The sequence below is a fragment of the Dryobates pubescens genome, chromosome 31 (assembly GCF_014839835.1).
Source record: "Dryobates pubescens isolate bDryPub1 chromosome 31, bDryPub1.pri, whole genome shotgun sequence".
NCBI lineage: Eukaryota > Metazoa > Chordata > Aves > Piciformes > Picidae > Dryobates > Dryobates pubescens.
In genome coordinates, this window is record NC_071642.1 from 4,495,604 (window position 1) to 4,523,334 (window position 27,731).

Below are 27,731 nucleotides of genomic sequence, written 5' to 3' on the forward strand. Positions count from 1 at the left end.
CAGCCCTGGGGATGCTCTGAGGTCCCCAGATGGGGATCTGGGGGCAGAGGGGGGTCAGGGAGCTCCGCTTCAGGGGGTACAGAAAGTCCAGTGTCCAACAGTGGTGGCACTGCCAGCACCTTCAGGGGGAGGAGGACAACCTCATGACCCCACTGCTGCTTTTGGGAGGAGCAGCCCCTTGGCACAGTTCAGAGGGTCCTTGGGGATGGCTCCAGCATCTTGGGGTGCTGGAGGAGGTCCCTGGGGGTGCCTCCATGATCTTGGGTGCTGGAGGGGGTCCCTGGGGGTGGCTCCATCATCTTGGGGGGGTGTGGAGTGGGTCCCTGGGGGTGGCTCCATCATCTTTGGGGGGACAGAGGAGGTCCTGGGGATAGTTCCACCATCTTGGGGTGCTGAAAGGCAGTCCCTGGGGATGACTCCATCATCTTGTCTGCTGGAGGGGTGGGGGTGTGTGGGGGTGTGTCCTTGGGCACGACTCCATCATCTTGGGGTGCTGGAGGAGATCCCCGGGGTGGCTCCATCATCTTGGGGTGCTGAAAAGCAGTGCCTGACAATGACTCCCTCATCTTGAGGTGCTGGAGGAGATAGCTGGGGGTGGCCCCATCATCTTAGGGTGCAGAAAGGCAGTCCCTGGCGGTGACTCCATCATCTCGGGGGGGCGGAAAGGGATCCCTGGAGAGGGCTCCATCATCTTGCGGGGATGGAGAAGGTCCTGGGGATGGCTCCACCATCTTGGGGGGGATAGAGGAGGGTCTCTGGGGATGACTCCATCATCTTGGGGGGATGGAGGCTGGGGTCCCTGGGGCTGGCACCATCATCTCGGGGTGCCGAGAGGCAGTCCCTGGGGCTGGCAGCGGCGGAATCCAGGTCCATCCCCCGGCCAGGGCTGCCAAGGCTCCGTCCCTCACCGCCCAGCGCCTCACTGCCCGGACCCGTAGGGCCAGTTGAAGGTGCTGCCGGACAGCAGCATGTCCCTGATCAGCGTCTCGATGGGCGTCTTCCCCACCAGCCTCATGAAGAAGAGCTGGGAGATGAGGGCGGCCGGCACGGCGCGCAGGGCCGGCAGGCGCAGCAGGAGCCGCCCGAAGCGCTGCGGCTGCGAGGGGTACTGCGAGCGCACGTACTCGGTCAGCGCCACCTGAGCCTTCTCCTGCAGGCTCTCCACGTGGGCCGGGTCCGAGAGCCCGCAGGCATCTGCGAGAGGGAGGGCAGGGAGCTGGGTCAGAGGCGGGAAGCCCTCCCCAACCCCCCCTCCCCCCACGCCGGATCGGGAAGGTTTGGAGAAGAACCTCTTAAGGTCATCGAGTCCAAGCAGCATTGCTCCTCCACTCCAACCTAACCCTCCCCGGGCACAATTTCAGGCCAGTTCCTCTCCTTCTATCACCTGAGCCTAGCCAGCAGAGCCCAACCCCCAGCTGGCTCCAGCCTCCTCTCAGGGAGCTGCAGAGAGCAAGGAGGTCTCCCTCAGCCTCCTCTCCTCCCCTGCCTAAGCCCTCCTGGCTCCCTCAGCTGCTCCTCCCCAGCCCTGTTCTCCAGACCCTTCCCCAGATTGGCTGCCTTTCTCTGGGCCTGGCTCCAACATCAGGACAGGGCAAAGGAAAGGGGCAAGGGAGCAGAGAGAGAGCAGGGAGAGGGGCAAGGGCGCAGGGAGAGGGGGCAAGGGCGCAGGGAGAGGGGGCAAGGGAGCAGGCTCACAGGATGTTAGGGGCTGGAAGGGACCTCCAAAGATCATTGAATCCAACCCCCCATCAGAGCAGGATTGTAGAATCTAGCACAGGGACAGGGCAAGGGTTCAGGAAAAGGGTCAAGAGACCAGGGACAGGAGTCAGTGCCCAGGGAAAGGGGGCAAGGGACCAGGGATGGGGGCAAAGGACCAGGGACGGGGACAAGGGATGAGAGAAAGGGACTAAGGACAGGGACAAGGGATGAGAGAAAGGGACTAAGGACAGGGACAAGGGATGAGAGAAAGGGACTAAGGACAGGGACAAGGGATGAGAGAAAGGGACTAAGGACAGGGACAAGGGATGAGAGAAAGGGACTAAGGACAGGGACAAGGGATGAGAGAAAGGGACTAAGGACAGGGACAAGGGATGAGAGAAAGGGACTAGTAACAGGGGCAAGGGCCCAGGGTCAGGTTGAAGAACCAACCCCATGCCGATGCTCGGCAGCCCTCGGGGGAGGAGGAGCAGCAGCAGGGCCACCCCAAGCCCAACCTACCGGGGGTGAAGAGGGCGATGGCTTTGAGGCAGCTGTACTCGGCCGAGTCCACCTGCAGCCGGTTGAGCTTCTCCACCTGGTCCTGGAAGATGCGGATCTGGTCCATGAAGGACACCACGCGGTCGGCGGACATGGGGGAGGCGTGGAAGCCGGCGGCGGCCAGCAGCGGCGCCATGTGGAGGGGCAGGGCGGACTGGGCGGCGTTGAGGACGAAGAGTTCGCTCCAGCTGAGCCGCAGCAGGGCCACCTGGTCGGAGACCGGCAGCTCGGGGAAGAAAGGGATGTTCCGCGCCCACTCCACCGTGCTGAAGAGCAGGCGGGCGGCCAGCTCGCAGATGTTGTCGATGCCCATGACGCTGCCCTGCTGCGCGTACTGCGAGCCGTAGCGGGCGGCAGGGTAGGGCTCAGCCCGCAGCAGCTGCGAGATGAGCTCCGACACCGGCTGCCCGTTGAAGTACTCCCCGCTGGGCAGGGGGTTGGGGCTGGTGCTGGAGTGGGTAGGGGGAATCCGGCCCCTCTGCACGGCTGGAGGGGGAAAAGCGGGGGGGGAGGGGGAGAAAGGAGAGAGTGAGGGTCGGAGTGGCTCCGCCGCGCCCCCAGGGGGGTGGGCAGGGCTCACACAGAATCATCACAGAGTCAAGACCCACAAAGTCAACAGAACCACAGAAAACCACAGAGCCAGAGAGTCACAGAGCCTCAGAGCCACAGAATCAGAGTCACAGAGCCACAGAGCCTCAGTCACAGAGACACAGAGCCAGAGAGTCACAGAGCCACAGAGCCTCAGTCACAGAGACACAGAGCCAGAGAGTCACAGAGCCACAGAGCCTCAGTCACAGAGACACAGAGCCAGAGAGTCACAGAGCCACAGAGCCTCAGTCACAGAGACACAGAGCCAGAGAGTCACAGAGCCACAGAGCCTCAGTCACAGAATCTCAGAGCCACAGAGCCTCAGTCACAGAGACACAGAGCCAGAGAGTCACAGAGCCTCAGAGCCACAGAATCAGAGTCACAGAGTCACAGAGCCACAGAGCCTCAGTCACAGAGACACATAGCCACAGAGTCACAGAGCCTCAGAGCCACAGAATCAGAGTCACAGAGCCACAGTCACAGAACCACAGAGTCACAGAGCCTCAGAGCCACAGAATCAGAGTCACAGAGCCACAGTCACAGAACCACAGAGCCTCAGAGCCACAGAGCCACAGCCATAGAGCCTCGGAGCCACAGTGAGCCACAGTCACAGAATCACAGAGCCTCAGAGCCACAGAGCCACAGTGAGCCACAGTCACAGAATCACAGAGCCACAGAGCCACAGCCACAGCGAGCCACAGTCACAGAATCACAGAATGTTAAGGGCTGGAAGGGACCTCGAAAGCTCATCCAGTCCAAGCCCCCTGCCAGAGCAGAGTCACTTAGAGCAGGTCACACAGGAACACATCCAGGAGGATTTTGAGTATCTCAGAGAGGGAGACCCCACACAGCCCCCCTGGGCAGCCTGTTCCAGGGCTCTGTCAGCCTCACAGGGGAAAAGTTCTTCCTCCTGTTTCCATGGAACTTCCTCTGCCTCAGCTTCCACAACTGCCTCTTGTGCTGGCATTGGGCAACACTGAGCAGAGCCTGGCTCCAGCCTCTGGGCACTCACCCTGCACATCTTTATCAACAGCAATGAGTTCAGTCTGTCTCACTGTTCCTCCCTATTTTCTCTCAGCTCCATCCCATTCCAGTGACTCCACTCCCATCCATGCCAGCCCAAGGCTGCAGCCTGGCACTGCCCCTTGCACTGCACAAGGAAGGGTTTGCTTAAGCAGGGCTGTGGCTGCAGAGCCTGGCCCAGAGAATCAGAGAATCATTTTGGTTGGAAGAGGCCTTTAAGATCACAGAATGGGTTGGGTTGGAAGGGACCTTAAAGCTCGTCCAGGTCCAACCCCCTGCCATGGGCAGGGACACCTCCCACCAGCACAGCTTGCTCAGTGCCTCATCCAGCCTGGCCTTCAACACCTCCAGGGAGGAGGCAGCCACAGCCTCCCTGTGCCAGGCTTTCCCCACCCTCATTGACAAGAATCTCTTCCTTATCTCCACTCTCAATCTCCCATCTCTCAGCTCAAAGCCATTGTCCCTCCCAACTCTTGTCACCAGTCCCTCCCCAGCTCTCCTGGAGCCCTTCAGGTCCTGGAAGGTTGCTCTGAGGTCTCCCTGGAGCCTTCTCTTCTCCAGGCTGAACAGCCCCAACTCTCCCAGCCTGTCCCCACAGCAGAGGTTCTCCAACCCTCTGATCATCTTGGTGGCCTCCTCTGGAGCCTCTCCAGCAGCTCCAGGTCCTTCCTGTGCTGGGGGCCCCAGAGCTGGAGGCAGTGCTGCAGGTGAGGTCTGAGCAGAGCAGAGGGGCAGAATCCCCTCCCTGCGCTGCTGCTCTCCCTGCTCTGGCTGCAGCCCAGCACAAGGTTGGCTACAGGGCTGCAAGCAACCATTGCTCCCAGCACCCTCCCAGCATCCCAGCATTCCCAGCTCCTGCCATCCCAAGGAACAATGGGCACCTTTGAGGCTCTGAGGGCGAGGGAGGCGGCGGTGCTGCCCGCTGTGCCCGCTGGCGAGAGCTGTGCTCAGCTCTTTAGCATCTTGGTGATTCACCAAGCAACTCCCAAGCTGCCAGCACCACGCTTTGCCCATGGCCTCCAACCACCCAGCCAAGCTGGGCTGGCATCTGTGCCACCTCCTCCTCTGCAGAGACTTGGCCAGAGGAGCAACCACCGGCTGCGGCTGTGCCGGTGCCAGGCTGGGTGCCCCGTGCCAGCTGGGCCATCTCTACCCAAGGTCACTGCAGGGTGAGGATCATTTAGCTGCAAATAAACCACCCCCCACGGTGGGGGGGAGGGGAGGGGGCACTGCTCCTTTCTAATTGCATTCAGGAAGAGCCATTTTTCAGCTCCCCCCAGCCCCTCCCCCCCCCCCCCATTCTCAGCACACCCCCTGCCCACCACCCCCAACCCCCCTCCCCCCCATTAGCTCCCACTGTTTGCTCAGGCCCTGGTAATTAATTTATGGGCTGATCATCAGCCACTTAAATGAGAGCTCTAAATCATGCTGAGTGGCAATAATGCCAGCTCCAAGCCTCTGGAAAGCAGGGAATTACTGTCCTGCTCCCAGCAGCCTTCTCCCCTGCTCCCCCCCCAACCCTCCCCCCCCCCCATCATCACCACATTAGTGCCATCAAGCAGCCCCTCCCCACCCCTGGTACAGCCCTGGCACCTCCATCCCCTCCATGCCTGTGCCTCCTCCTGCTGTGGGGATTTGAGATTTGGGGCTAAAGCCTCTGCTCCTGCAGCTTTTGAGGGTGCAGCACAGGCTGGTAGGGTGGGAAGGGACCTCTGGAGAGCATCCAGCCCAACTCTCCTGGGATGCTCTCCTTTGGAAGCTGTCACAGTCCTCAGGAGAAACCTGGGGACATTCCCATCCCCACCACTGGCTCCTGAGAGGGAGAGCAGGACACATCCCCTGCCCTCATGCTCACAGCAGCACAGGGTGGAGGGGTGGGAAGGGAGCTCTGGAGAGCATCCAGTCCAACCCTCGTGCCAGGGCAGGGGCACCTGGAGCAGCTCACACAGGAACACATCCAGGTGAGCTTGGAAGGCTCCAGAGATGGAGACTCCACCACCTCTCTGGGCAGCCTGCTCCAGGGCTCCACCACCCTTCAGTCACAGAAGTTCCTCCTCATGTTCAGATGCAGCTTCTGATGGGCAAGTTTGTGCCCACTGCCCCTTGGCCTGGCACTGGGCACCACTGAACAGAGCCTGGTGCCACCCTGCTGACAGCCACCCCTGAAGTGTTGCTCAGCACTGATCAGATCCCCCTCAGGCTGCTCTTCTCCAGCCTAAAGCCCCAATGCTCTCAGCCTGTCCCCACCAGAGAGGTTCCACTGCCCTCAGCACCTTGGCAGCCCTTTGCTGTGCCCTCTCCAGCCACTCCCTGACCTCCTTGAGCTGGGGAGCCCAGACCTGGCCCCAGGCCTCCAGCTGTGGCCTCACCAGGGCAGAGCAGTGGGGCAGGAAAACCTCTCCTGTCCTGCTGGCCACACTCTTCTTGATGCCCCCCAGGATGCCACTGGCCTCTTGGCCACGAGGGCACCCTGCTGGGCTCACATTCAGCCTTTTGCCCCCCCCAGCACTCCCAGCAAGCAGGATGTGGCCTGGGGGATGGGGGTGGGGACTGCATGGACCTGGTTGTGCTGGGAGCTTGTCCTGGCTGACCCCACTGTGCCTGGGGCACCAGGGCAGTGCTGGCTGCAGGTGTGGCACCTTATCAGTGCCAGGCTCCAGCTTTTCCAAACAAACACCACCTGTGCCACGGGCACCCAGGGAGATTCAAGGAGAAATGACAACAAAAAAAATGAGCAAACAGAGGGAGCTGCTGCAGGACAGGGTGCCCAGGGAGGAGGGAGAGTACCTGGCAGCACAGAGGGCACTGGAAGCACATGAGTACACTAGACCCTGGCAGCATTGGCAGAGCCAGGAGCAGAGTGGGCACTGGCAGAACTGGGAGCTCAGGAGCAGAGGGGGAACTGGCAGCATTGGCAGAACTAGGAGCTGAGTGGGCACTGGCAGCACTGAGAGCTCAGGAGCAGAGTAGGCACTGGCAGCATTGGCAGCACCAGGAGCTGAGTGGGCCCTGGCAGCATTGGGAGCTCAGAAGCAGAGTGGGCACTGGCAGCACCAGGAGCTCAGAGCAGCGTGGGCACTGGCAGCACCAGAAGCAGAATGGGCACTGGGAGCACCTGGAGCTGACTGGGCACTGGCAGCACCAGGAGCTGAGTGGGCACTGGCAGCACCAGGAGCTCAGAGCAGCGTGGGCACTGGCAGCACCAGGAGCTCAGGGGAGCAGAGGGGGCACTGGCAGCACCAGAAGCAGAATGGGCACTGGCAGCACCAGGAGCTCAGAGCTGAGTGGGCACTGGCAGCACCAGGAGCTCAGAGCTGAGTGGGCACTGGCAGCACCAGGAGCTCAGGAGCTGAGTGGGCACTGGCAGCACCAGGAGCTCAGAGCTAAGTGGGCACTGGCAGCAGCCCCACGCTATGGCAGAGGGGTTCAGCAGGAGCCCTGAGGAGCCACCCCCATGCCCAAGGCGTTGGCATTACCTTCCTTCCTCATGCCAACACGGAAGCACTTCTTCAGGCGGCAGTACTGGCATTGGTTGCGGTGGTGTTGGTCGATCTGGCAGTCGCGGTTGGACCTGTGGGCAGAAGCAGGCAGGTGAGGTGCCAGGCTGGAGGGACATGGTGCCAACGAGGGGGCCCTGCTCCCACCAGCCTGCTCCACCTCCCTGAGGCAAAGGGAGCGTGGTCCCCTCCATGCCAGCCGTGGCTGTGCCACGCCAGCCCCAGGCTCAGATGCTCCAGGGCTGTGCAGGAGCTGCCAGCGGTGCCCAGAGAGAGCCCTGGGGTGTGGGACACGTAGGGGTGGGTGCCAGGAAGCAATGCCCCATGTGCTGGCACAGGGAGGGGCAGCAGTGGAGCTGCCCTGAGCCTCCCCACCAGACCTCCAAGGAATTTCAGTGATTCCTCTGGCACCAAGCACTTCCTGGCATCCGCCCTGGCGGTGGCACAGCCCCAGGTGCCACATCTGGGCTGGCATCAGTGGGACTCCCCAGCCATGGGCAAAGCAAAACCTGGCACCTCCAGTGCAGCACTCCAAGGGCTGCACAATCCAGAGGGATTCTTTCTGCTCTGGGGTCACCAAGGGGGTCATGCTGCAGGCATCTGCTCTCGTGGCATTGTGAGGAGTGGCACAGCTGGGATGGGCTGTGGAAGATGCTCCTGAATGGAATCCTCAGCATCCTGATGGCAGTGGGCAAGAAGGGCACCAGCAGCCTGGCCTGGAGCAGCAGTGGTGTGGGCAGCAGCGCAGGGATTGTGCCCCTGGACTGGGCACTGGGGAGGGCACACCTCGAATCCTGGGGTCAGTGTGGGGCTCCTCACTCCCAGAAGGACATTGGGAGGCTGGAGCAGGTCCAGAGAAGGACAACAAAGCTGAGGAAGGGTCTGGAGAACAGGGCTGGGGAGGAGCAGCTGAGGGAGCTGGGGAGAAGGAGGCTGAGGGAGACCTCCTTGCTCTCTGCAGCTCCCTGAGAGGAGGCTGCAGCCAGGTGGGGGTTGGGCTCTGCTGCATAGGAGCAAGGGACAGGAGAAGAGGAAATGGCCTGAAATTGTGCCAGGGGAGGGTTAGGTTGGAAATGAGGAACAATTTCTTCGCTGCCAGAGTGGTCAGGGCTTGGCAGAGGCTGCCCAGGGAGGTGGTGGAGTCCCCATGCCTGGAGGTGTTCCAGAACCCTGTGGCCATGGCCCTTGGGTTTGGTGCCCATGGTGGGGCTGGGTTGCTGCTTGGACTGGATGACCTCAGAGGCTTATTCCACCCCAAACAACTCTCTGATGCTATCCAACAGCCCCTCCACCCCCCCAGTTCCTGGGAGGGGGACACCACGAGTGGACCTCCACAAAGCTGAGTGCTGGCAGCAAACAGGGAGGAAAAGGCGGTAGGGAAGGGGGCGAGGAGGAGAGTGGGGAAGGGTTTAAGGCAACATAAAGAGGAAATAAAGAGGAATTAGGGGGTGTAAAGCAGGCAGCAGGCAGGGCTGGGGCAGGGCAGTGTCCAGCAGCAGCAGCTTGGCCCTGCCTGGGAATGCTGACAGGAATCTCCTCATCCCTACACGACCCCAGGGGCGAGGCGGGAGGAGATTCCCGGCGCGCTCCGACCGGAATTAATTCAGCCCTGAACATCCCCACTGCGCCCTGCTGCCTCCAGAACCTGCTGCTGAGAGGAAGGGAAGGGGAAAGGAAATCCTCCCTCCAGCAGAGGAGCCACGGCTGGAATCCCAACGTCACCTCTGACATCTCCATCAGCCACCGGCAGCCGAGCGCCAAAGCGCCCAGCTGGGCTCCGCCTGAGCCTCAGCCTGGCACCGTGGCACTGCCACCACGACCAGATTGCTCCCAAAGGGTCTGCCTGAGCCTCAGCCTGGCATTGTGGCACTGCCACCACGACCAGATTGCTCCCAAAGGGTCTGCCTGAGCCTCAGCCTGGCATTGTGGCACTGCCACCATGACCAGATTGCTCCCAAAGGGTCTGCCTGAGCCTCAGCCTGGCATTGTGGCACTGCCACCATGACCAGATTGCTCCCAAAGGGTCTGCCTGAGCCTCAGCCTGGCATCAGGGCACCAGCAGCCCTACCAAATTGCCCCCTAAAATCATCTCAGCTCCTTGGTGCCATGGCTAAAGTGCCCAGCTGGGGTCTGGCTGGCCCTCACCACGGCATCAAGGCACTGGCACCATCACCAAATCGCTCCCAAAAGGTCTGGCTGACCCTCACTGTGGCATCAGGGCACCACCCCCTCAACCAAATCCCTTCCCAAAGGTCTGGCTGACCCTCACTGTGGCATCAGGGCACCATCATCACAACTAACCCCCAGCCTCCCCCTCACAGGACCTCCTTTCAGCTCCTGGGAGCAAGGGACCAGGACCAGGACCTGGCTGACCCTCACCATGGCATCAGGGCACCATCCCCTCAACCAAATCCTCGCCAGAAGGTCTGCCTGACCCTCACAGTGGCAGCAGGGCACCCCAGCCAAACCCCTCCTCAGCTCCTTAGAGCAAGGTACCAGGACCCTCACCCGGCTGACCCTCACAGTGGCATCAGGGCACCATCCCCCCAACCAAATTCCACCCCCCCAAAATCCCCACAGGCTGGCTGGGGCCCGGCTGAGCCCCACCACAGCACCATGGCACCATCCATCACATCCCACCCCCCCCTCCCCCTGCATAAAGCTCCTCTCAGCTCCTGGAGGAGTTTCCCCACGGATGGGCTGCAGCGACCTGGGAAAGTTGTGAGACTCCAGCAGGCGTTGACTGTGCTAATTATGTAATTAGGAGGTGTAATTAGTTCGTGCCAGAACTAAACTCAAGCCAACTCACTTTTAATATTCAAATGAGACCAATTTTTGCCTCCATGCTGCTTTGGACTCCTCCAACAAAGCAGGTCCTGGAGCTGCTGGGAATGGGGGGTGGGGGGGGGCAGGGGGAAGCTTTGTTCCCAGCCCCTCCAACACTTTCCTCCCTCCTTGGAAAACTCAACATTTGCTGGGTTTTTTTCTACACCCCCCCCACCCCCTCCCACACTCATTTCCCAGCACCAAAAGTTGGGGGGGGGGCAAAAAATTCCCACCCAGGACAGCTGAAGTTGGTGGTGTTCCCCCACCCCCCCCACTACTTCCCCCCCCAAGCAGTGACAAGGAGAAAATGCTGGATGGTCACAGCAGCCCCCTCCCCACCCCCCCCCCATACACCCAGCACCCCCCACACCTCAACAGCATCTGGGCCACAGAGTCCACCCCTCTCCCAGGCAGCCTTCCCTTTGTTCCAGGAGGCTGGAATTGCTCCAAAGCCAGATGTGCTCCCCCCCTACCCCCCTTCACCTTCAGCCCCTTCATCCCCCGCAGCCCCTCGACCACTTCCACTGCTCAGATCCTCCCTGGCAGACAGGGGAAACTGAGGCAGGGGCGGGGGGGTGGGGGGGGGGTGGGAGGGGGGTGTGATGCCCACACTGCATCCACCTCACCCTGTGCCCAGCACTGGGGAAGGGCAGCAGAGGAGCAGGACCCTGCCCCATGCCACCAGCTCCATGGCCACGAGTGGCTCTGGGCTGACGTCAGCGGGGACCAGGCAACGGCGGTGCTGGGAGCTGCTGGGAGCTGCTGGGAGCTGCTGGGAGCTGCTGGGAGAAGATGCTGAGCACGGGGGAGGATGAATCTAGGCCGCCCAAAGCAGAGCAGAGCAGCTCGGAGACACTGCCCCCCGCGGTGCCAGCGCTGCCCCTCCACTTCCCAGAGCCCAGCGCCACCGGGCAGAGCCTCCCAGTGCGCCCAGCCCTGCCGGGGGCGGGGGGGAGAGAAAATAGGGGGGGTGGAGGTGGGGGTCCCACTCCCAGCCTGCCTGTGGGGTGCCCATGGTGGGGATGTGAACCAACTCCTCCTTGTGGAGGGAGAAAATTGGGGGGGGTGGAGGTGGGGGTCCCGCTCCCAGCCTGCCTGTGGGGGGCCCACAACTGGGACATGAAGCAACCCCTGCTTGTGGGGGGAGAAAATTGGGGGGTGGAGGTGGGGGTCCCGCTCCCAGCCTGCCTGTGGGGGGCCCACAGTGGGGACGTGAAGCACCTCCTCCTTGTGGAGGGAGAAAATTAGGGGGTGGAGGTGGGGGTCCCGCTCCCAGCCCAGCTGTGGGGTGCCCGTGGTTGGGATGGGGGTGCCATCCTTGTGCCACTCTTCACTGGCATAGCTCCTGGAAGCACTCCCATGTGGACCCCTGTAAGACACCTTCCCCCTCCCCCCCACTAGGAAAGAGCTGGGGGTGCCCTGTAGGTGCCAGCACCACGCTACTGGTGGCACTGGTGGCACTGGTCTCAACCCCAGCAGGAACTCCAGAGTTATTGGCAGCTCCAAACTTTGCCAGGGTGGTATCCTGGTGGCACCGGTGGGCCTGGCTCTGCGGTCCCTCTCCTTGGCATCTCCCCGGTCTGGTGCCCATGGCACAGGGTGGGGGTGGCACCTCCAGTGAAAATGATGCCAGCTGCAGCACTGGTGCCTTCAGTGGGCAGAGTGGCTGTGCCCGAGGTGACTCAGCCACGGCAGGGTTCCAGGCATCAGCCTGGAACAGCAATTAATGCCCAGGCAGAGCCGGCTGGGGACGAGGACACGGCCCTGGCTGTGCCCCACTGCCCCTGGCTGTGCCCCACTGCCACCGCCTGTGCCCCCACTGACCCTGGCTGTGCCCCACCTGCTGCACCCCACTGACCCTGGCCGTGCCCCACTGCCACCGCCTGTGCCCCCACTGACCCTGGCTGTGCCCCCACTGACCCTGGCTGTGCCCCACTGGCTGTGCCCTACCTGCTGCGCCCCACTGACCCTGGCTGTGCCCCACTGGCTGTGCCCTACCACCACCGGCTGTGCTACCACTGCCAGCAGCTGTGCCCCACTACCACTGGCTGCGCCCCCACTGCCCATGGCTGTGCTCCCACTGACCCTGGCTGTGCCCCACTGGCTGTGCCCCACCACCACCGGCTGTGCTACCACTGCCAGCAGCTGTGCCCCACTACCACAGGCTGTGCCCCCACCGCACATGGCTGTGCCCCCACCACCCCTGGCTGTGCCCCCTGGCCCAGGGCATGAGGCACCCAGGGCACCCATCCCTCTGAGGTGAGGTTGTCCCAGGGATGCTTTTGTGGGGTGCAGAGAACAGGATGGGATCCCTGTGCTGTACTGGGGGTCCCCAAGCTGCTGTGATGCAGTGAGGGCCCCCAAGCAGTACTGGGGGTCCCCATCTTGCACCAAGGGATCCCAAGCTGCACTGGGGGACCCCATACTGTACTGGGGGACCCCATACTGTACTGGGACATCTTGTGCTGTACTGGGGGACCCCATACTGTACTGGGGCTTCCTGTGCTGTACTGGGGGACCCCAAACTTCACTGGGACACCCACACTCTACCTGGGGATCCCATGCTGTCGTACTGGAGGATCCAACACTGTACTGGGGGATCCCATGCTGTACTGGGATATCCTGTTCTGTACTGGGGGACCCCAAACTGCACTGGGATATCCTGTTCTGTACTGGGGGATCCCATACTGCACTGGGATACTCTGTTCTGTACCGGGGGATCCCATGCTATACTGGGGGACCCCAAACTGTACTGAGGGTCCCTGCACTGCACTAAGGCACCTCGAGCTGCACCGGCAGCTGCTGAGCTGCACTAGGAGACCCCCTGTCCTGCACTGAGAGACCCCATGCTGCACCGGGAGACCCCATCCCGCGTCGGGGGCCACTCTAGAACCGCCTCAGGCCCCCCCGTTAGCGCTGCAGAGGGTCCAGCGTGCAACCAGGGCAGGGCCAAGCTTGGAGCTGCACCGGGGCCACTGCAGAGCCACACCGGTGACCTGCACCGGAGCGTGTGTGCGTGGTGGTGGTGGTGGGAGGTTACCCACACCGGGGAGCAGCTTTAGAGCTCCTCCCGGGTCTCTACCACCCCCCGGGTGCGTGTGTCCCCCCCCCCCCCCCAACCCCAAGCCCCCTTACCTGCAGGTGTAGCTGAGGTTCCTGCGGATGCTGCGCTTGAAGAAGCTCTTGCAACCCTCGCAGGTGAAGACCCCGTAGTGCTTCCCGCTGGATTTATCCCCGCAAACCACGCAATCCACCGGAGCCCCGGCCCGTTCCTCTTCGCCGTGCTCCGCGTCGCTGCCTCCTCCCGCCGGGGACGCCGCCGCCTCCTCCCCTCCGCCGCTGCCGCCGCTGCCGCCGCTCCCGTTGGGCTCTCCCCAGCCGCCGGCCACCATGGCCATGGCTCCCGCCACCCCCGGGGGGGGCTCAGCACCGGCCCCGCCGCCGCATGGTGCCCGGTTGCCTCCCGGAACGACTTCGGTTAAGTTTTTTTTGGGGGGGGGGGGAGGGGGGGGTTGGGCTTTTTTTTTTTTTTTGGTTTTCCTCTTTTTTTCTCTTTTTTGTTGCTGTTGCTGGTTTGGGGTTCGGGTTATTTTTGGGGGGGTGACGATGGCTTTGGGTTATTTTGGGTCTTTTTTTTTAGGGGGGGTTGGTTTGTTTGTTGTTGTTGTTGTTGTTGGGGGTTTTTTGCCTTCCCCCCCCCCCTCCTCCAACCCCTTATCCCAGGGTTTTCCCCTCCCTCCTTCCCGTTAACGGGAAAACTTTAGGGCGGCGGGAGAGGGGCTCGGTGCGGAGCATCCCCGGGGCTGTCCCGAGGTTCGGTTGCATGCGGGGGGAGGGGGGGCCTCCGGTGGTTCCTCTGGTACCGGCAGGGAACGAGGAGGGGGAAGATGATGAAGAGGCGGCGGCGCTGCCCCGGTTCGCCCCTCGCCCCTTACGGGCTCCGCCGCCGCCGCCGTTGCATTCAGGCCGGTCCGGGTCCGGCGGGACCGGCTCCGCCGAGCCCCGGGGCTCTCTCCCCGCCTCCCGTGAAAGAGCAAAGTTCAGCCGCTGCCGCGGTGGCCGCCCTGGATGCTCCTCCCCGTCCTCCTCCCCTTCCGCTCGCCGGGTCCTGCCCCGGCCCCGGCCCCGGCCCTGGCCTCGCCGGCGTACCGGGGAGGGCGGGGGGAAGCGGGTAGGCACCGGAGCGGGGCAGGGTGCGCTCTGTAACCGGGATTGCAGAAAGGGTGGAAGGGCTCGGGGTACCGGCGGTACCGGCTGTGGTGGAGGAGGGGATGAGCCCGGTGCGGTACCGGTTAGCGGCAGGGAGATGCCCTGGGCTAGCATCGGGGTGGTTCGGCCACTGGAGGTGGCCCGGTGGCGTTCGGGGACCACAGCGCTTTGCTGGCACCGGGAGCCCACGGTACTGGGAGCCCACGGTACTGCAGCCAATGGTCCAGGGATCCCGTGGTCCAGGGATCCTGTGGTACAGTGATCCCATGGTCCTGGGGTCCCCTGGTCCTGGAGCCCCTGGTTCTGGGAGCCCCTGGTACCGGGATCCTGTAGTCCTGGGAGCCCCTGGTCCTCGGAGCCCCTGGTCCTCGGAGCCCCTGGTCCCAAGATCCTGTAGTCCTGGGAGCCCCTGGTACCAGGATCCTGTAGTCCTGGGAGCCCCTGGTACCAGGATCCTGTAGTCCTGGGAGCCCCTGGTACCAGGATCCTCTGGTCCTGGGAGCCCCTGGCACTGGAAGCCTGGGGTGCTGGGCCATGGCACAAGCTGTGGGTACAGCTGCCATCCTTGTCCCTGTGCCCCAGTAAGTGACCTCTAAGCTGCCAGGGGATGGCAGTGGGGTAGATCCACACCACCCTGGGGGACAAGGACCTCTGGGCAGCTGGGCTGCTGCCTCCCAGCGTGGTGTGATGCCACTGGTGGCCGTGGGGCCGTGGTGGAAGGGTGGGAAGCAATTCCCCACGCCCGGCCCGTGGCCAAGCTGCTGGCATTGGCAAATCCCTTCCTCTCCCCATTGATCCCAGCAGGATCTTTAATCACCAGCAGCACCACAGGGCTGCATGTCCCCATCTCCTGCCCCCTCCCTGGAGCTGTTCAAGGCCAGGCTGGATAAGCAGGGAGTTGGTTCTCTGTGCCTGGCTCAGCTTTCAGCCTTGGGATGCTCGTTTGGATGCATTCCTCGGGGCTGTGCAGTCAGCTGTGGTGTTGTCAGGGATGAAAATGGGGTCCCTGCCCCCTTGCCTGAGGAAGCCTGAGGCCTCCTCCTCCTCCTCTCTTCTCCCTAGGATCAGGTGATAGAAGGAGAGGAAGTGGCCTGCAATTGGGTTAGGGTTAGGTTGGAGAGGAGGAACAATTCTTTGCTGCAAGAGTGGTAAGGGAGGTGGTGGAGTCCCCATGCCCGGAGGTGCTTGAGGACCATGTGGCCATGGCCCTTGGGGCCATGGTTTAGTGGTGGGGTTGGGGTGCTGCTTGGTCTGGGTGATCTCAGAGGGCTCTTCCAACCAAAACTATTCTATGATTCAGCATCTTGAGCAGAGTCCTGGGTGACTTCAGCTGCCCTCTCATGCAGGAGCTCTTAGCCAGGTGCTTCAAAGGCAGTGTGAGCAGCAGGACAGGGCAGGGAGGGGATTCTGCCCCTCTGCCCTACTCTGGTGAGACCCTGGCTGGAGCACTGGGGGCTCCCAGCACAAGAAGGACATGGAAGTGTTGGAGAGGGTGCAGAGGAGACCACAAAGATGATGAGGGGGCTGCAGGAGAGCTGGGGAGGGACTTGTGACAAGGGCTGGGAGTGCCAGGATGAGGAACAATGGCTTTGAGCTGGGAGAGGAGAGACTGAGAGTGGGGATGAGGAAGAAATTGTTGACAGTATGGAACAGGTTGCCCAGGGAGGCTGTGGATGTTCCCTCGCTGGAGATGTTCAAGGCCAGGCTGGATGAGGCCTTGAGCAGCCTGGGCTGGTGGGAGGTGTCCCTGCCCATGGCAGGGGGTTGGAGCTGGATGATCTTTCAGGTCCCTTCCAACCCAACCCATTCTGTGATGCCAGGGCTGTGCCATGGGGTGTTGCTGTAGTGCCCAGTGTCCCTTGGGTGCCATCACTCTCTGCAGCACCCTGGGGTGGGGCCAAGGGCTGGATGCTGCCTGTAAAATGCTTTCTGATGAGGCTAATTGAGTTGAACACCTAGGAGCTAATGAGTTGGTCCTGGGAGATGGGGTGGGCTCTGGGTGCTTGGTCATGGGTGCTGGTGTGGTGTAGTGGTGAGTGCTGGTGTGGTGGGTGCTGGCTGTGGGTGCTGGTGTGAATGGTGATCGTGGGTGCTGATGGTGGGTGCTGGTCACAAGTGCTGGTGTGGGTGCTGGTGTGAATGGTGATCGTGGGTGCTGGTGGTGGGTGCCAGTCATGGTTGCTGGCTGTGGGTGCTGGTGTGAATGGTGGTCGTGGGTGCCAGTGGTGGGTGCTGGTGGCGGGTGCTGGTGTGGGTGCTGGTGTGAATGGTGGTCGTGGGTGCCAGTGGTGGGTGCTGGTGGCGGGTGCTCAGTGCCATCCTGCTGCCACCCTGTTAACCATTAACAGGGACCAGGCTGTGCCGGAAGGAGGCTGCCGGGAGAGCCGGGCCGGGCGCAGCGCCGCGGTGCCGCCCTGCCCTCGCCTTTCACCCTGGGGCCAAACTCTCCTCCTGGCCATGCCGCGGTGGCCTTGCCGTCTCCTGGCGCTGTGGCTTTCACCTTGACTCGCGGGGGCAAAGTCCAGTGGGCAGGGTGCGGAGCTGGGGCGCAGGCAGCCTGGGTCCCTCTCCCCCGGCCCCCAGCGTGCAGGACTCTCCCCGTGGGGCTCCCCACGCTGTGCTCCCTGCTTTGGAGGATGCTGAGGGGAGCGACCCTCGCAGTGCCTCATGCCACCGTGCTTGGCATTGCCAACCCACCGTGGGGCTTGAGGGAAACAGAATGGGCTGGAGGTCAAAAGCTGCACCCAAGCGCCCAGCCTGGAGCTGCTGGGGGCTGGCTTGAGGCTGCAGCCAGAAATAAAACTTCCATTTCCTCCTGCCTGCAGGGATCTCAGACCAGGGAGGCTGTGGCTGCCCCCTCCCTGGAGGTGTCCAAGGCCAGGCCGAGCAACCTGGGCTGGTGGGAGGTGTCCCTGCCCACGGCAGGGGGTGGTTGGCACTGGACGGTCTTCAAGGATCCTTCCAAGCCAACCCATTCCAGGGCTCCATGGATCCCTGCTCACCAAGGCAGCCACCCCGAGGTGCCCATCCATCACCAGTGCCATGAGTGGAGGAGCACAGCCTGCCAAAGCCAACTGGGAAGGGGACAGATTTTTTTTTGGGGGGGGAGGGGGGGAGCGATTCCCAGCTCGGCTATGAGGGGTGTCTGTCCCCCCCCCCGCCACCTGCAGCCGGCTTGGCTTCTCCTTTCTCTTCTGTCAGGCTGTGATTTATGGCCCTTTCCCTGCCTCCTCCTCCTCCTTCTCGCCCCCCTGCAAAAAAATAATAATCCAGGGAACAAAGGAGGGAATTGGATCCTCTCCACCCACCCCCCCCGGCCGCTGCCCGGCCCCGCCGGGTTTGTTTTGACGTCGGTGTCCAGTTGGCCGCAGCGTTTGATCTCCGGAGGAATTCCTCCTTCCTCGCCCTGCTCCGCTGCCTCCGCCGCACAAAAGGGCCCCCGGGAGCTGCCGGCACATTTTGTGCCCACCCCCACCTCGCCCCCGCCTCCCCCTTCCCCCCCGCCCCCGACGCCCCCCGGGCAAGGCTCTGGCATGGCAGAGGCGCCCAGCAGGGCTTGCAGAGGGCTCCAGGATGGGTATCGGGACATGGGTGGGTGGCAGTGGTGCAGCCGCTGCCCCCCCGAGGGGTTTTTGGGCTGGGGGGTGGTGGAGTGAACCTCGCCGAAGCGTGCCAGGGGCTGCGGTTGTGCCGCTGGAGAGCTGAGTGCCAGCAGCAGCAGGGAGATGGATAGTGGCACTGCCAGAGAGCTGGGTGCCAGGGGCACCAGGGAGCTGGGCCCTGGCACCACACAGCTGATTCCTGGCAGCACAACAGAACTGGGTGCCAGTAGCACCAGAGGGCTGGGTGCTGGCACCACCAGAATGCTGGGTGCCATCACATCTGGCACGGTTCTGCACCCCATGGCAGGACTCTGTGCCCTATGGTATCGCTCCATACCCCACGGCACAACCCTGCGCCCCACAGCAGGGCTCTGTGCCCTACAGCTGCCCCAGAGTCTAGGGCAGGGAGCACCCATTCTGTGCCCATGCAGGGCACAGGCAGCCCCACGCGGGGGGTGGTGCCCACGCACACGTGGACTCTCTCCCCCCGCCGTGCCCCCCGCGGTGAGATAGTTTCGCCCCCCCGATGCCATAGTTTTACTCCCAGCCCTGCGGAGAGGCTGAAGCAGACCCCACCCCCCCTTGTCCCCGGTGTCCCCTCCCCCCCCCAGCTTCCCCAAGGCCACTCCCTGCCCTTGCCCTGCATTCCCGGGATATCAGATCCTGGGATATCAGATCCCACCCAGGCACAGCCGGACACTCCCTCCCAGGGGGGCCCTTCCCTGCTCCCATTGCTCCCAGTTGTTCCCAGCTGCTCCCCTGCTGCCTTTGCCTCCCTGACCCCCCCCCGGCCCCCGGCCTCAGCACGCCTTGGCCCCTGCCCAGAGGGGGTTTTGCAGGCCCCCTCCCCCCAGGAGCTGCTTTCCCAGGGAAGGGGGTGCTGGGGGGCGGGGGGGTTGGGGGAGCTGCTGCAATCCACAGAGGGAGCAACTGAGGCAGGGAGTGGGCAGGAATGGTGGCACCGTGGACTGGCACATGGAGCCCCCCCTGGGGAGCTGCAGGTTTGTGGGTGCACGGGGGGGGGAGCAGCAGGCAAAGCAAGGGAGGGGGCTTGCCACCCCCAGCCACCCTCCTGCCCTGTGCCGTTCTGTGCCATGCTGCCCTGTGCCCTGCTGCCCCATGCCATGCTGTGCCATGCTGCTTTGTGCTCTGCTGTGTCATGCTGTGCCATGCTTTAACCACACTGCCCTGTGCTGTGCTTGGCAGCCTGGCAGGCAGCAGGGTACCAAGGGGCCCCCGGCTCCACTCCCTGAGCTCATGGCACGCTCTGTCCTTGGCAAAGACTCAGGGTGTGCCAAGGCGGGCAGCAAGGCCGAGCCTGGCGCAGCGGCAGGGAGCCAGGGGCCACATCAGCCCACCCTGAATGCCCCCCACAGCCACCGGGCACCGCTGAGGGACACCGCAGCCTGGCTCACCCCATCCCTGCTGATGCCTTGATTTGGCACCAGGGTCAGTAGGATGTGCAGCAGGGACCCCTCCAGCCGGAGTGGGGGTAGCAGAGGGTCCTGCCTGCCCCCCTCCTCCTCCTTCTCCTCCTCCTCCTCCTCCGCTTCCTCCTCCTCCTCCTCCCAGCACCCAGGGTCGAGGCCGCCCCGGCCCTTTCATGCGGCTCTCGGTGGAGCCTGACCCCGCACAAAGCCCCCAGGAACCCATTTGAATCTGAAAAGAGGTCTGAGCGCCGAGCCCTGACCTTCAACCTGGGGGTCAGCCTCTCACACACCCCCCCTCACCCCCACAGCCCCCGGGACCCCTCCCCGCCCCGAGCGGATCTGGCCCCAGCAGGCACCACCGGAGCCTGGCACAGGGCAGCATGGGCAGCGTCCCTTGCTCTGGTGTCTGGGCACAAGGATGTGCCACTCCTGCTGGGCATATGGCACCGATCCAGGCCTGGCTACGTGGCACCAGTGCTCCCATTCCATACTGGGGCTGATCCCTGGGGATCTCCTTCCATCCAGTCCCCACTGCCTCTGGGGACACTGTTTGGAAGGGCTCCAGGGACAGAGGGCACTGCCAGCTCCAGGAGTCAGCTGCATCCCTGCATCCCTGCTCTGTATCCCTGCATCCCTGCTCTGCAGCCCTGCAGCCCTGCCCTGCAGCCCCCACATGCCTGCATTCTTGCTCTGCATCTCTGTGTGCCTGCACCCCCATGACCCTGCATCCCTGCATCCCTCCTCTGCATCCCTGCATCCGTGTCCCTGCCCTGCATCCCTGCATCCTTTCCCTGGATCCCCACTTCTCTGCATCCCTACCCTGCAGCCCTGAATTCCCACAGCCCTGCAGCCGTGCCCTACATCCCTGCAGCCCTGAATGCTTGCCCTACATCCCTGCACCCCCAAATTCCCACACCCCTGCAGCCCTCTCCCTGCCTTTCCCATCGCCCCAGCTCTGGATATTGATCCCCTGAGCCCTGACCCTCTCTGCAGGGGCTCTCAGGGGAGGCTCAGGCCTCATTTTAGCCTAGAAATAGCCCCCGCAGCCCCACACTGCCCCACGCCACCCCACACTGCCCCATTCCCACCCCACATCACCCCACACTGCCCCACATCACTCCACACTGCCCCATGCCACCCCACTGCCCCACATACCCTTTCCCCCCACCCAGCCCCACACACCCTTTCCTCCTCAGCCCCACACATGCTTCTCCCCCAGCCCCACAACTCCTCCCCCCCAGCCCCACACACCTTTTCCCCCCTGGTCCCACACGCCCTTACCCCAAGCCCTACACCCCTTTTCCCCCCAGCCCCACACTCCCCCTTGCCCCCCATCCTGGATCCCATTATCCAGGGTTCAGACTGATGGACTTAGCCTCTCCCCCTTGCTCCCCACGGCATCCCCCCCAGGCACAGCCTCGTTGCCAGGCGTCGTCGTCCTCCCCACGCCGCCCCCTGCCCTCCCCACGCCGCCCCCTGCCCCTCATTCCCTGGGTGCCCTCGGTGCGGGGTCACTGCTCCTCTTCCCTCCTGAATATGGATGGCCCCGGCCGGCACGGCCACCGCTGTCACCTTTGATCCCACGTCAGGGCTAACGAAATGGCTTCATCTGGAGATAGCAGTGGTGGCCCGGGGGCACAGGATGGCCTTTGTTCCTGGGATGAGCCAAGCTGGGGGGGGGGTTGGTTTCAGCTGCCTGACCCCAAAGACCCCCCCGCCCCGTCCCAAAGTCCTCCCCCTGTCCCCCCCCCAAAGCCAAAGCACGCCGGGGCTGGGGGCATCGCTGCTTTATTCTCCGTGGGGACACAGCAGGCACCTGCTGGTGTAGGCAGGGGGGATGGGGATTGATATCTGGGGGTGTCGAGGGGTCCCTAGATGAAGGTCTCGTTGCTGGCTCTCCCCTGCTCCAGGGTGTGCAGCCTGTGGGCCAGGGCCTGCTCCCGCCGGGCATGCTGCCTGCGCAGGGCTCCTGCCTGTGCCTCCAGCTGGCGCAGCTGCGCTGCCTGCTTCCGCCGGGCACTGCGGTACCCCAGGGCCAGGGCGCTGCGGGGGCCACGCTCAGCACCCCGCCCGGGCACCCCGGGCACTGAGGGGGCCGAGGGCACTGACAGGACCCAGGGGACCCAGGGGACCCAAAGGAGTGAGGGGAACAAGGGCACCGAGGGCACCCAGGAGACCCAAGGGAGTGAGGGAATGAAGGGAACTGAGGGGATCCAGAGGACCAAGGGGACCCAAGGGACTGAGGGGAACAAAGGGCACCCAGGAGACCCAAGGGAGTGAGGGAATGAAGGGAACTGAGGGGATCCAGAGGACCAAGGGGACCCAAGGGACTGAGGGGAACAAAGGGCACCCAGGAGACCCAAGGGAGTGAGGGGACCAGGACACCGAAGGGACCCAGAGGGCCAAGGAGATCAAGGGCACAGAGGGGACCAAGGGGACGACACAGGCAGGAGGGATCATGACTGAGGGGCAGGGAAGGAGCATGGGTTTGGGGTGCCCAGGAAGGGACCTTGCATTAGGGGTGTGAAGGATGCCACCACAGCTTTGGGGTGTGGCAGACAGGGCAGCATTCTTGGGGTGTGCCAGGAGGGCATCAGGCACCTGGGGCAGGACGTGCAGGATGCCACTGTGGTTTGGGGGGGGGCATTCAGGAGGGGAGATGTTGCATTTTGGGGTGTCTGCTGCCCACCTGTGAGCATGAAAGAATTCTCTGGTGATGGTGGCACGCTGCACCTGCTGGGCACGGCTGCTGGCAACGCTCTGCTCCAGGGACAGCACCAGGGTCTGCGCCTGGGCATGCAGCTCCTGCAGCCTGGGGACAGCCACATGGCAGCCAGGGCACCCCAGAGGCTGCCAGTGCTGCCACCACGGGACTGGGCACACCAGGGAGGCTCTTACCTGGTCAGGGTACGGAGCAGCTCGTCCCTCATCTGCTCTGGGTCCGGAGGGTGCTGGGCAGCTGCTGCTCCCACGTGAGCGGTTGGGGCATCCTGCAGAGGTTGGCTGTGGGTCCTGCCCCCCGGGGAGGCCCCCCGGGGCCCATGGAGGGTCTCCATGGGAAGGTCAGGGTGCTCCTTACCTCCTCACTGCTGCTGGAGCTGCTGGGGGAGCTGGGGGGGTGGCTGTGGTCCCCATCCTGCTCCTGCTGCAGGTGCTGGAGCAGCAAGCACAGGGCAGCCTCGCGTGGTCCCTGCCCGGCCACCAGCACCTCCAGCCCTCGCTTCTCCCTCTGTGCCAGCTGCAGCCGAGTCTTCAGGTCAGCCATGGCCTCCTGGCAGGGTGGTGCCATCACCACTGGGCAGGGGAAACTGAGGCACGGCCCCAGCACCCTGCCCAGTTCCACTCCCTCCCTTCTCCTGGCTGCTCTGCCCAAAGCCTGGACCCCGCAGAGAACCCAGGAAGGATCGAAGTGTCCTCCCCCACCCCAAGATCTCACCTTGAGCACTGCCAAGTCCTGCAGCAGCTCAGCCTTCTCCGGCCTCCTCCAGCCGGGCAGGAGGTCCCTGGCGTCCTGCAGCGCCCTCTCAGCCCTGGTTCGGGCATCCTGGCTGCGGTGGGTGCTGGTGGGGGCTGGGGCATCCTGCAGAGATGCCTCCAGGGCCGCCTGCTCCGTGCGCAGCCGGCGGATGTGCTCCCGCAGGGCTCCTTCCTCCAGGGGCGCTGGGAAGCTGTGGGAATGGGGCTGGGGTGGGTACAGAGGCACAGCTCAGCCCTGGCATCGTGCCCACCCTGCTCTCCTTCCCGGGTACCTCTGCAGTCTGCTGTCTCCACTCTCCTCCTGGACCTCCGTCTCTGCGCCATCCTGGAGCTGCCTCCCTTCCGTGGGTGTGGGGCTGGATCCCTGTCCCTGCCCCAGGCTCTGCTCTTCCCCAGCTCCTGGGCATGGGGCAGGTGGCACTGGGGCAGGTGCCCCTCCCCAGTATGTGCCCACAGGGACTGGACTGGGGACTAAGAGGTCCCCAGCATCCTTCCTGCATCCTGATAACCCTGCAGTATCCCCTGGGCATCCAGCTGCATCCCTCCTACTACATCCTCCCAGCATCCCCCAGTATCCTCCAGCATCTTCCCCATGAACTCCCCAGTACCTCCCCAGCATCCTCCTCAGGACCTTCCCAGTATCCCCCCAGTGTAGTCCCCACAAACTCCCAAGCACCCCCCAGGATCCTCCCTGAGAACTCCCCAGTATGGCCACAGGGATACCCCACAGACTGCCCAGTATCCTCCCCATGAACTCCACAACATCCTTCCCATGGAATTCCCAGGATCCCCTTCCAGAATCCCCCATCACCTCCCCAGTATCCCCCCAGTATCCTCCCTGATACCTCCCCAGTATGCCCCAGTGTCCTCCCCATCAGCTCCCCAGTATCCCCCAGCATCCTCTCTGATAGCTCCCCAGTATCCCCTCCCAGTATCCCCCATCAGCCCCCCAGTATCTCCCCAGTGTCCTCCCCATCACCTCCCCAGTATGCCCCCAGTACCTCCCCTCATGAACTCCCCCCACCTCCCCCCTCACCCCCGCGGGTCCCATCCTGCTCCCTGCTCCTCTTCCCCCGCACCAGCTCCAGCAGGGCTGCGTAGGCCCCCCCACAGCGCTCGCTGCAGGGAGAAGGGGGGGGAGGGCTCAGCCTGGCACTGCCAGCAGCATTCCCCCCTGCCCGTGCCCCTCTCCCTGCCCCTGTGCCCACCTGCAGCGCAGTGCCAGGCGCAGGGCGGTGCTGCGGGCCTCGTGCTGGCCCAGCACCATGCTGAGCCTCTCTGCCTCGCTCTTGCAGTCCTGCAGGGCACCTGCCAGTGCCCGGTTCGCCTCCTGCAGCCGTGCCAGGCACCTGGGCACCGCCAGCACCCGCCGGCAACCAGCAGCCTGCCTCAGTTTCCCCTCTGGTGAAATCTTGGCAGCCCCTGGGGTGGGGTTGGGGGTTGGGGGGGTTTAGGTTGGGGGTTTGGGGGTGCTGTGGGGGCACACTCACAACTCACCCCTGCAGTTGTCGTGCCCGCTCCTCCTGCTCCCGCCTGGCACCCTCAGAGGGTTGGGGGGACAGGGGGGCGTGGGGCTGAGCACTGTCGTGGCCCTGGGGTTGGTCCTGCAGAGGGGACAAGCAGAGAGTGGCACCGGAGCAGGATGCCACCCATCGAGGCCACCCAACCCTAACTGCCACAGCCCAGCCCGGCTCCACACTCACCAGGAGCAGCTGGGACTGTGCCAAGGGGGTGCCAGGCCCAGGGGTGTCACTGCCAGAGCCCTCTGGCTCCTCCAGCCTGCACAGAGCATCTCGCAGGTCCTGCACCTGTGCCAAGCACCAAGCTGAGTCCTGGCGGCAGCCCTAGGGCTGGAGCAGGGCAGTGCCCCCCAGGTCCCACCCCTGCGCCATGCCCCCAGCACCAACCTTCCGCTGCAGGCGGTCGCGGTCCCCCCGCAGCGCCCGCAGGGAGTCCTCGGCCTGGCACAGCTCCTCCTCCCTGCGCCCCAGGGCCGCCCTCAGTGCCACATTCCTGGCCAACGCCGCTGCCACCGCCGCCTCCTCTGCCAGCGGCCCCTCGCCCCCTCCATCCTCCGGGCCATGGCACACCGGCCTCCCAGCCCAGCACGGTGCCCGGTCCAGCTCCTCCAGGCTCTGGGAAGATGGAGCTGGTCAGCCAGTGCCCATCTCCTTGGCAGGGGCCGGCCGTGCTGGCGTGGCTCACCTTGGCCGCTCGTGCCCACTCCTCCCCGGGCAAAGGCTGCGGCGGTGCCCGGCGGTGCCGGGAGAAGACAGCGCGCTCCAGGGAGCTCACTGCGTGCTGCAGGGCGGCAAAGAGGTCGGGGCCAGGGGCTGGGGAGAGGGAAGGTGGCCAAGGTCAGGTCACTGAGATGCTGGCATGGCATGGCATGGCACAGCATGATGCACCCACCTTCCAGACCAGTGCCACCTTCGAGTTTGCCATCAAGGCACTGAGGCTGCGGGCTGGCAGCAGTGGGGCTGGCAGTGCCCTCCCAAACCTCCTCATCCTCCCTGCGGGGTGGTGAAGAGCAGAGATGGAGAGGGACAGGGAGGTGATGGTCCCCAGTGCCCTCCAAGTGCCAGGTGCCAGGTGCTGGTACCTGCCTGCTCGGTGCTGCAGCTGCTCAGCTCTCCGGTGCAGCTGTGCCACCGTGGCCAGCAGCCTGGCAAGGTGCTGCTCGTAGTGCAGGATGCCCTCAGTGCCCCCCACCATCTCCTCATCCTCCTCCTCTTCATCATCCTTCTCCTCCTCATCATCATCCTCCTCTTCATCATCCTTCTCCTCATCCTCATCCTCCTCAGCCGGTGAGGGTTGTGGGAGCTGTGGGCACAGGGGGATGTCCACCCATCCTGGCGCTAGCTGGCACCAGGGGACAGAGGGGTTGGCACCCCCTGGGATTTGCCAGGATTGGGCTGGGGCTTGGTCACCATTTGATGGGCCACAGTCTCCTCATCCTGCTCCCTGGAGCCAGGGCTGGGCAGCATCTGGCACTGCCACACCATGGCACAGCAGGGCCAAGGGTGCTGAGGTGGCTGCAGTCTCATCCTGCTCCCTGGAGCCAGGGCCGGGCAGCATCTGGCACTGCCACACCACAGCACAGCCAAGGGTGCCCACGCTCGGGTGATGCCCATGGGTGGCACAAGGAGACAGCCCCACAGGGCCAACCCTTGGCAGTGCCCATGCCACACAGCCCTCAACTTTTACCTTCTCCATCCTCACCACCTGCTGCCCGCTGTCGACACCTCGTGCCAGCCGGTGCCCGTCGCCGGCGCCCTGCTCCCGGGGGGTCGTTCTGCTGCCACAACCCTGCAAGGGGTGGGGGGAGGGGGAGAAAGAGGATGACTCCTGGCACCTCCCAGCACCTTCCGGATCCTTCCAGCCCCTGTCCTGGGCCCTTCCCTTGTCCTTGTTCCTGCCCTGATTTCCTCTTCCTCAGCGGCCCCGGTGCAGCCTCCTCCACTTAACCGTTGCGCTGCCCCACGCCCGGGGGGGTGACAAAGCCATCTGGGGGGGTTGAGGGGGGGGACACAAAACCATTTGGGGGGGGGGGGTGTCTGCCCCCCAAAACCTACCCTTCCCACTCTGCCCCGTGGCACCCTGGCCCCACGCTGCACCCTCCCCCCTGTGCCCAGGCTCCCTCCCCCCCAGGGCGAGGAGGGGCTGCAGGCAGCCTCCAGCATCTCCTGGAGCTGTTTTGGGGGGGCACATTTGGGGGTGCAAGAGCAGGCATGAGAGTTTGGGGGTGCTGAGAGGTGTGGCATAAGGTGGGCAGGGCATGGAGGGGGCCAGCCCCGGGTGCTGTGGGCAGTGTGTGGATATTTGGGGTGTGAAGGGATGGGCAGGGGTGTATCAGGGGGTGCTGCGGGAACAGTGGGTGGGTGTTTGGGGGTGCAAAGGGGATTTGGGGGTGCAGAGGGGCAGTAGATGTGGTTTTGGGGTTGCTGTAGGGGAAGTTTGGGATGCAAAGGGGATTTGGGGTGCAGGGGTGCAGTAGATGTGGGTTTAGGGTGCTGCAGGGGAAGTTTGGGATGCAAAGGGGATTTGGGGTGCAGTAGATGTGGGTTTAGGGTGCTGCAGGGGAAGTTTGAGGGGCAGAGGGGGCTGTACATGGGTGCTTAGGTGCACGGAGGGGTGGTTTTAGGGTGCTGCAGAGGTGATTTGGGGTGCAAAGGGGATTTGGGGGGCAGTGGATGTGGGTTTGGGGTGCTGCAGAGGGGTATTCGGGGTGCAAAAGGTTTTCAGGGTGTGTGGGGCAGTGGATATGTGTTTGGGGTGCTGCAGAGGGGATTTGGGGGGCAGGGGGGCAGTGGATATGTGTTTGGGGTGCTGCAGGGGATGTTTGGGGTGCAAAAGAGTATTTGGGGGGCAGGGGGGCAGTGGATGTGGGCTTGGGGTGCTGCAGAGGGGTATTCGGGGTGCAAAAGGTTTTTAGGGTGTGTGGGGCAGTGGATATGTGTTTGGGGTGCTGCAGAGGGGATTTGGGGTGCAGGGGGGCAGTGGATATGTGTTTGGGGTGCTGCAGGGGATGTTTGGGGTGCAAAAGAGTATTTGGGGTGCAGGGGGGCAGTGGATGTGGGCTTGGGGTGCTGCAGGGAGACGTTTGGGGTGCGGAGGGTGCCACACATGGGTGTTTAGGTGCTGCAGGGGGGATTTGGGGTGCAGCAGGGGTGCAAGAGAATAGTGCATGGGTGCGGGGGGTGTGTGTGCCCATGGATATTTAGGGTGCAGGGAAGTGCCTATGAATACTTGGGGTGCAGGGGGGGTCATATGGGTGCGGGGTGGTGTCATGGATATTTGGGGTGCAGGGGGGGTCATATGGG

General features: G+C 63.8%; 2 protein-coding genes across 2 annotated transcripts; both read right to left on the reverse strand.

Moving 5' to 3' along the window:
* Nucleotides 1-879: 879 nt before the first annotated feature.
* On the reverse strand, nt 880-13,675 carry NR2F6 (nuclear receptor subfamily 2 group F member 6). The gene is made up of 4 exons (XM_054175248.1): nt 13,326-13,675; nt 7,344-7,438; nt 2,218-2,742; nt 880-1,194 (listed from the first exon to the last, which is right to left on the reverse strand). Exons 1-4 carry the CDS (start codon nt 13,586-13,588, stop codon nt 920-922), a joined length of 1,158 nt encoding a protein of 385 aa, XP_054031223.1. The 5' UTR covers nt 13,589-13,675; the 3' UTR covers nt 880-919.
* Nucleotides 13,676-13,904: 229 nt separating this feature from the next.
* LOC104308341 (uncharacterized) lies at nt 13,905-26,318 on the reverse strand. The gene is made up of 19 exons (XM_054175454.1): nt 26,116-26,318; nt 25,511-25,731; nt 25,321-25,421; nt 25,114-25,244; nt 24,816-25,043; nt 24,612-24,716; nt 24,406-24,512; nt 24,117-24,257; nt 23,933-24,027; nt 23,181-23,742; nt 22,868-23,099; nt 22,511-22,702; nt 22,330-22,421; nt 22,121-22,243; nt 21,196-21,488; nt 19,228-19,319; nt 17,708-18,078; nt 14,442-14,592; nt 13,905-14,390 (listed from the first exon to the last, which is right to left on the reverse strand). The coding sequence occupies exons 1-19, from the start codon at nt 26,122-26,124 to the stop codon at nt 13,905-13,907; spliced, it is 3,732 nt and encodes a 1,243-aa protein (XP_054031429.1). The 5' UTR covers nt 26,125-26,318.
* Between the last annotated feature and the right edge of the window lie 1,413 nt (nt 26,319-27,731).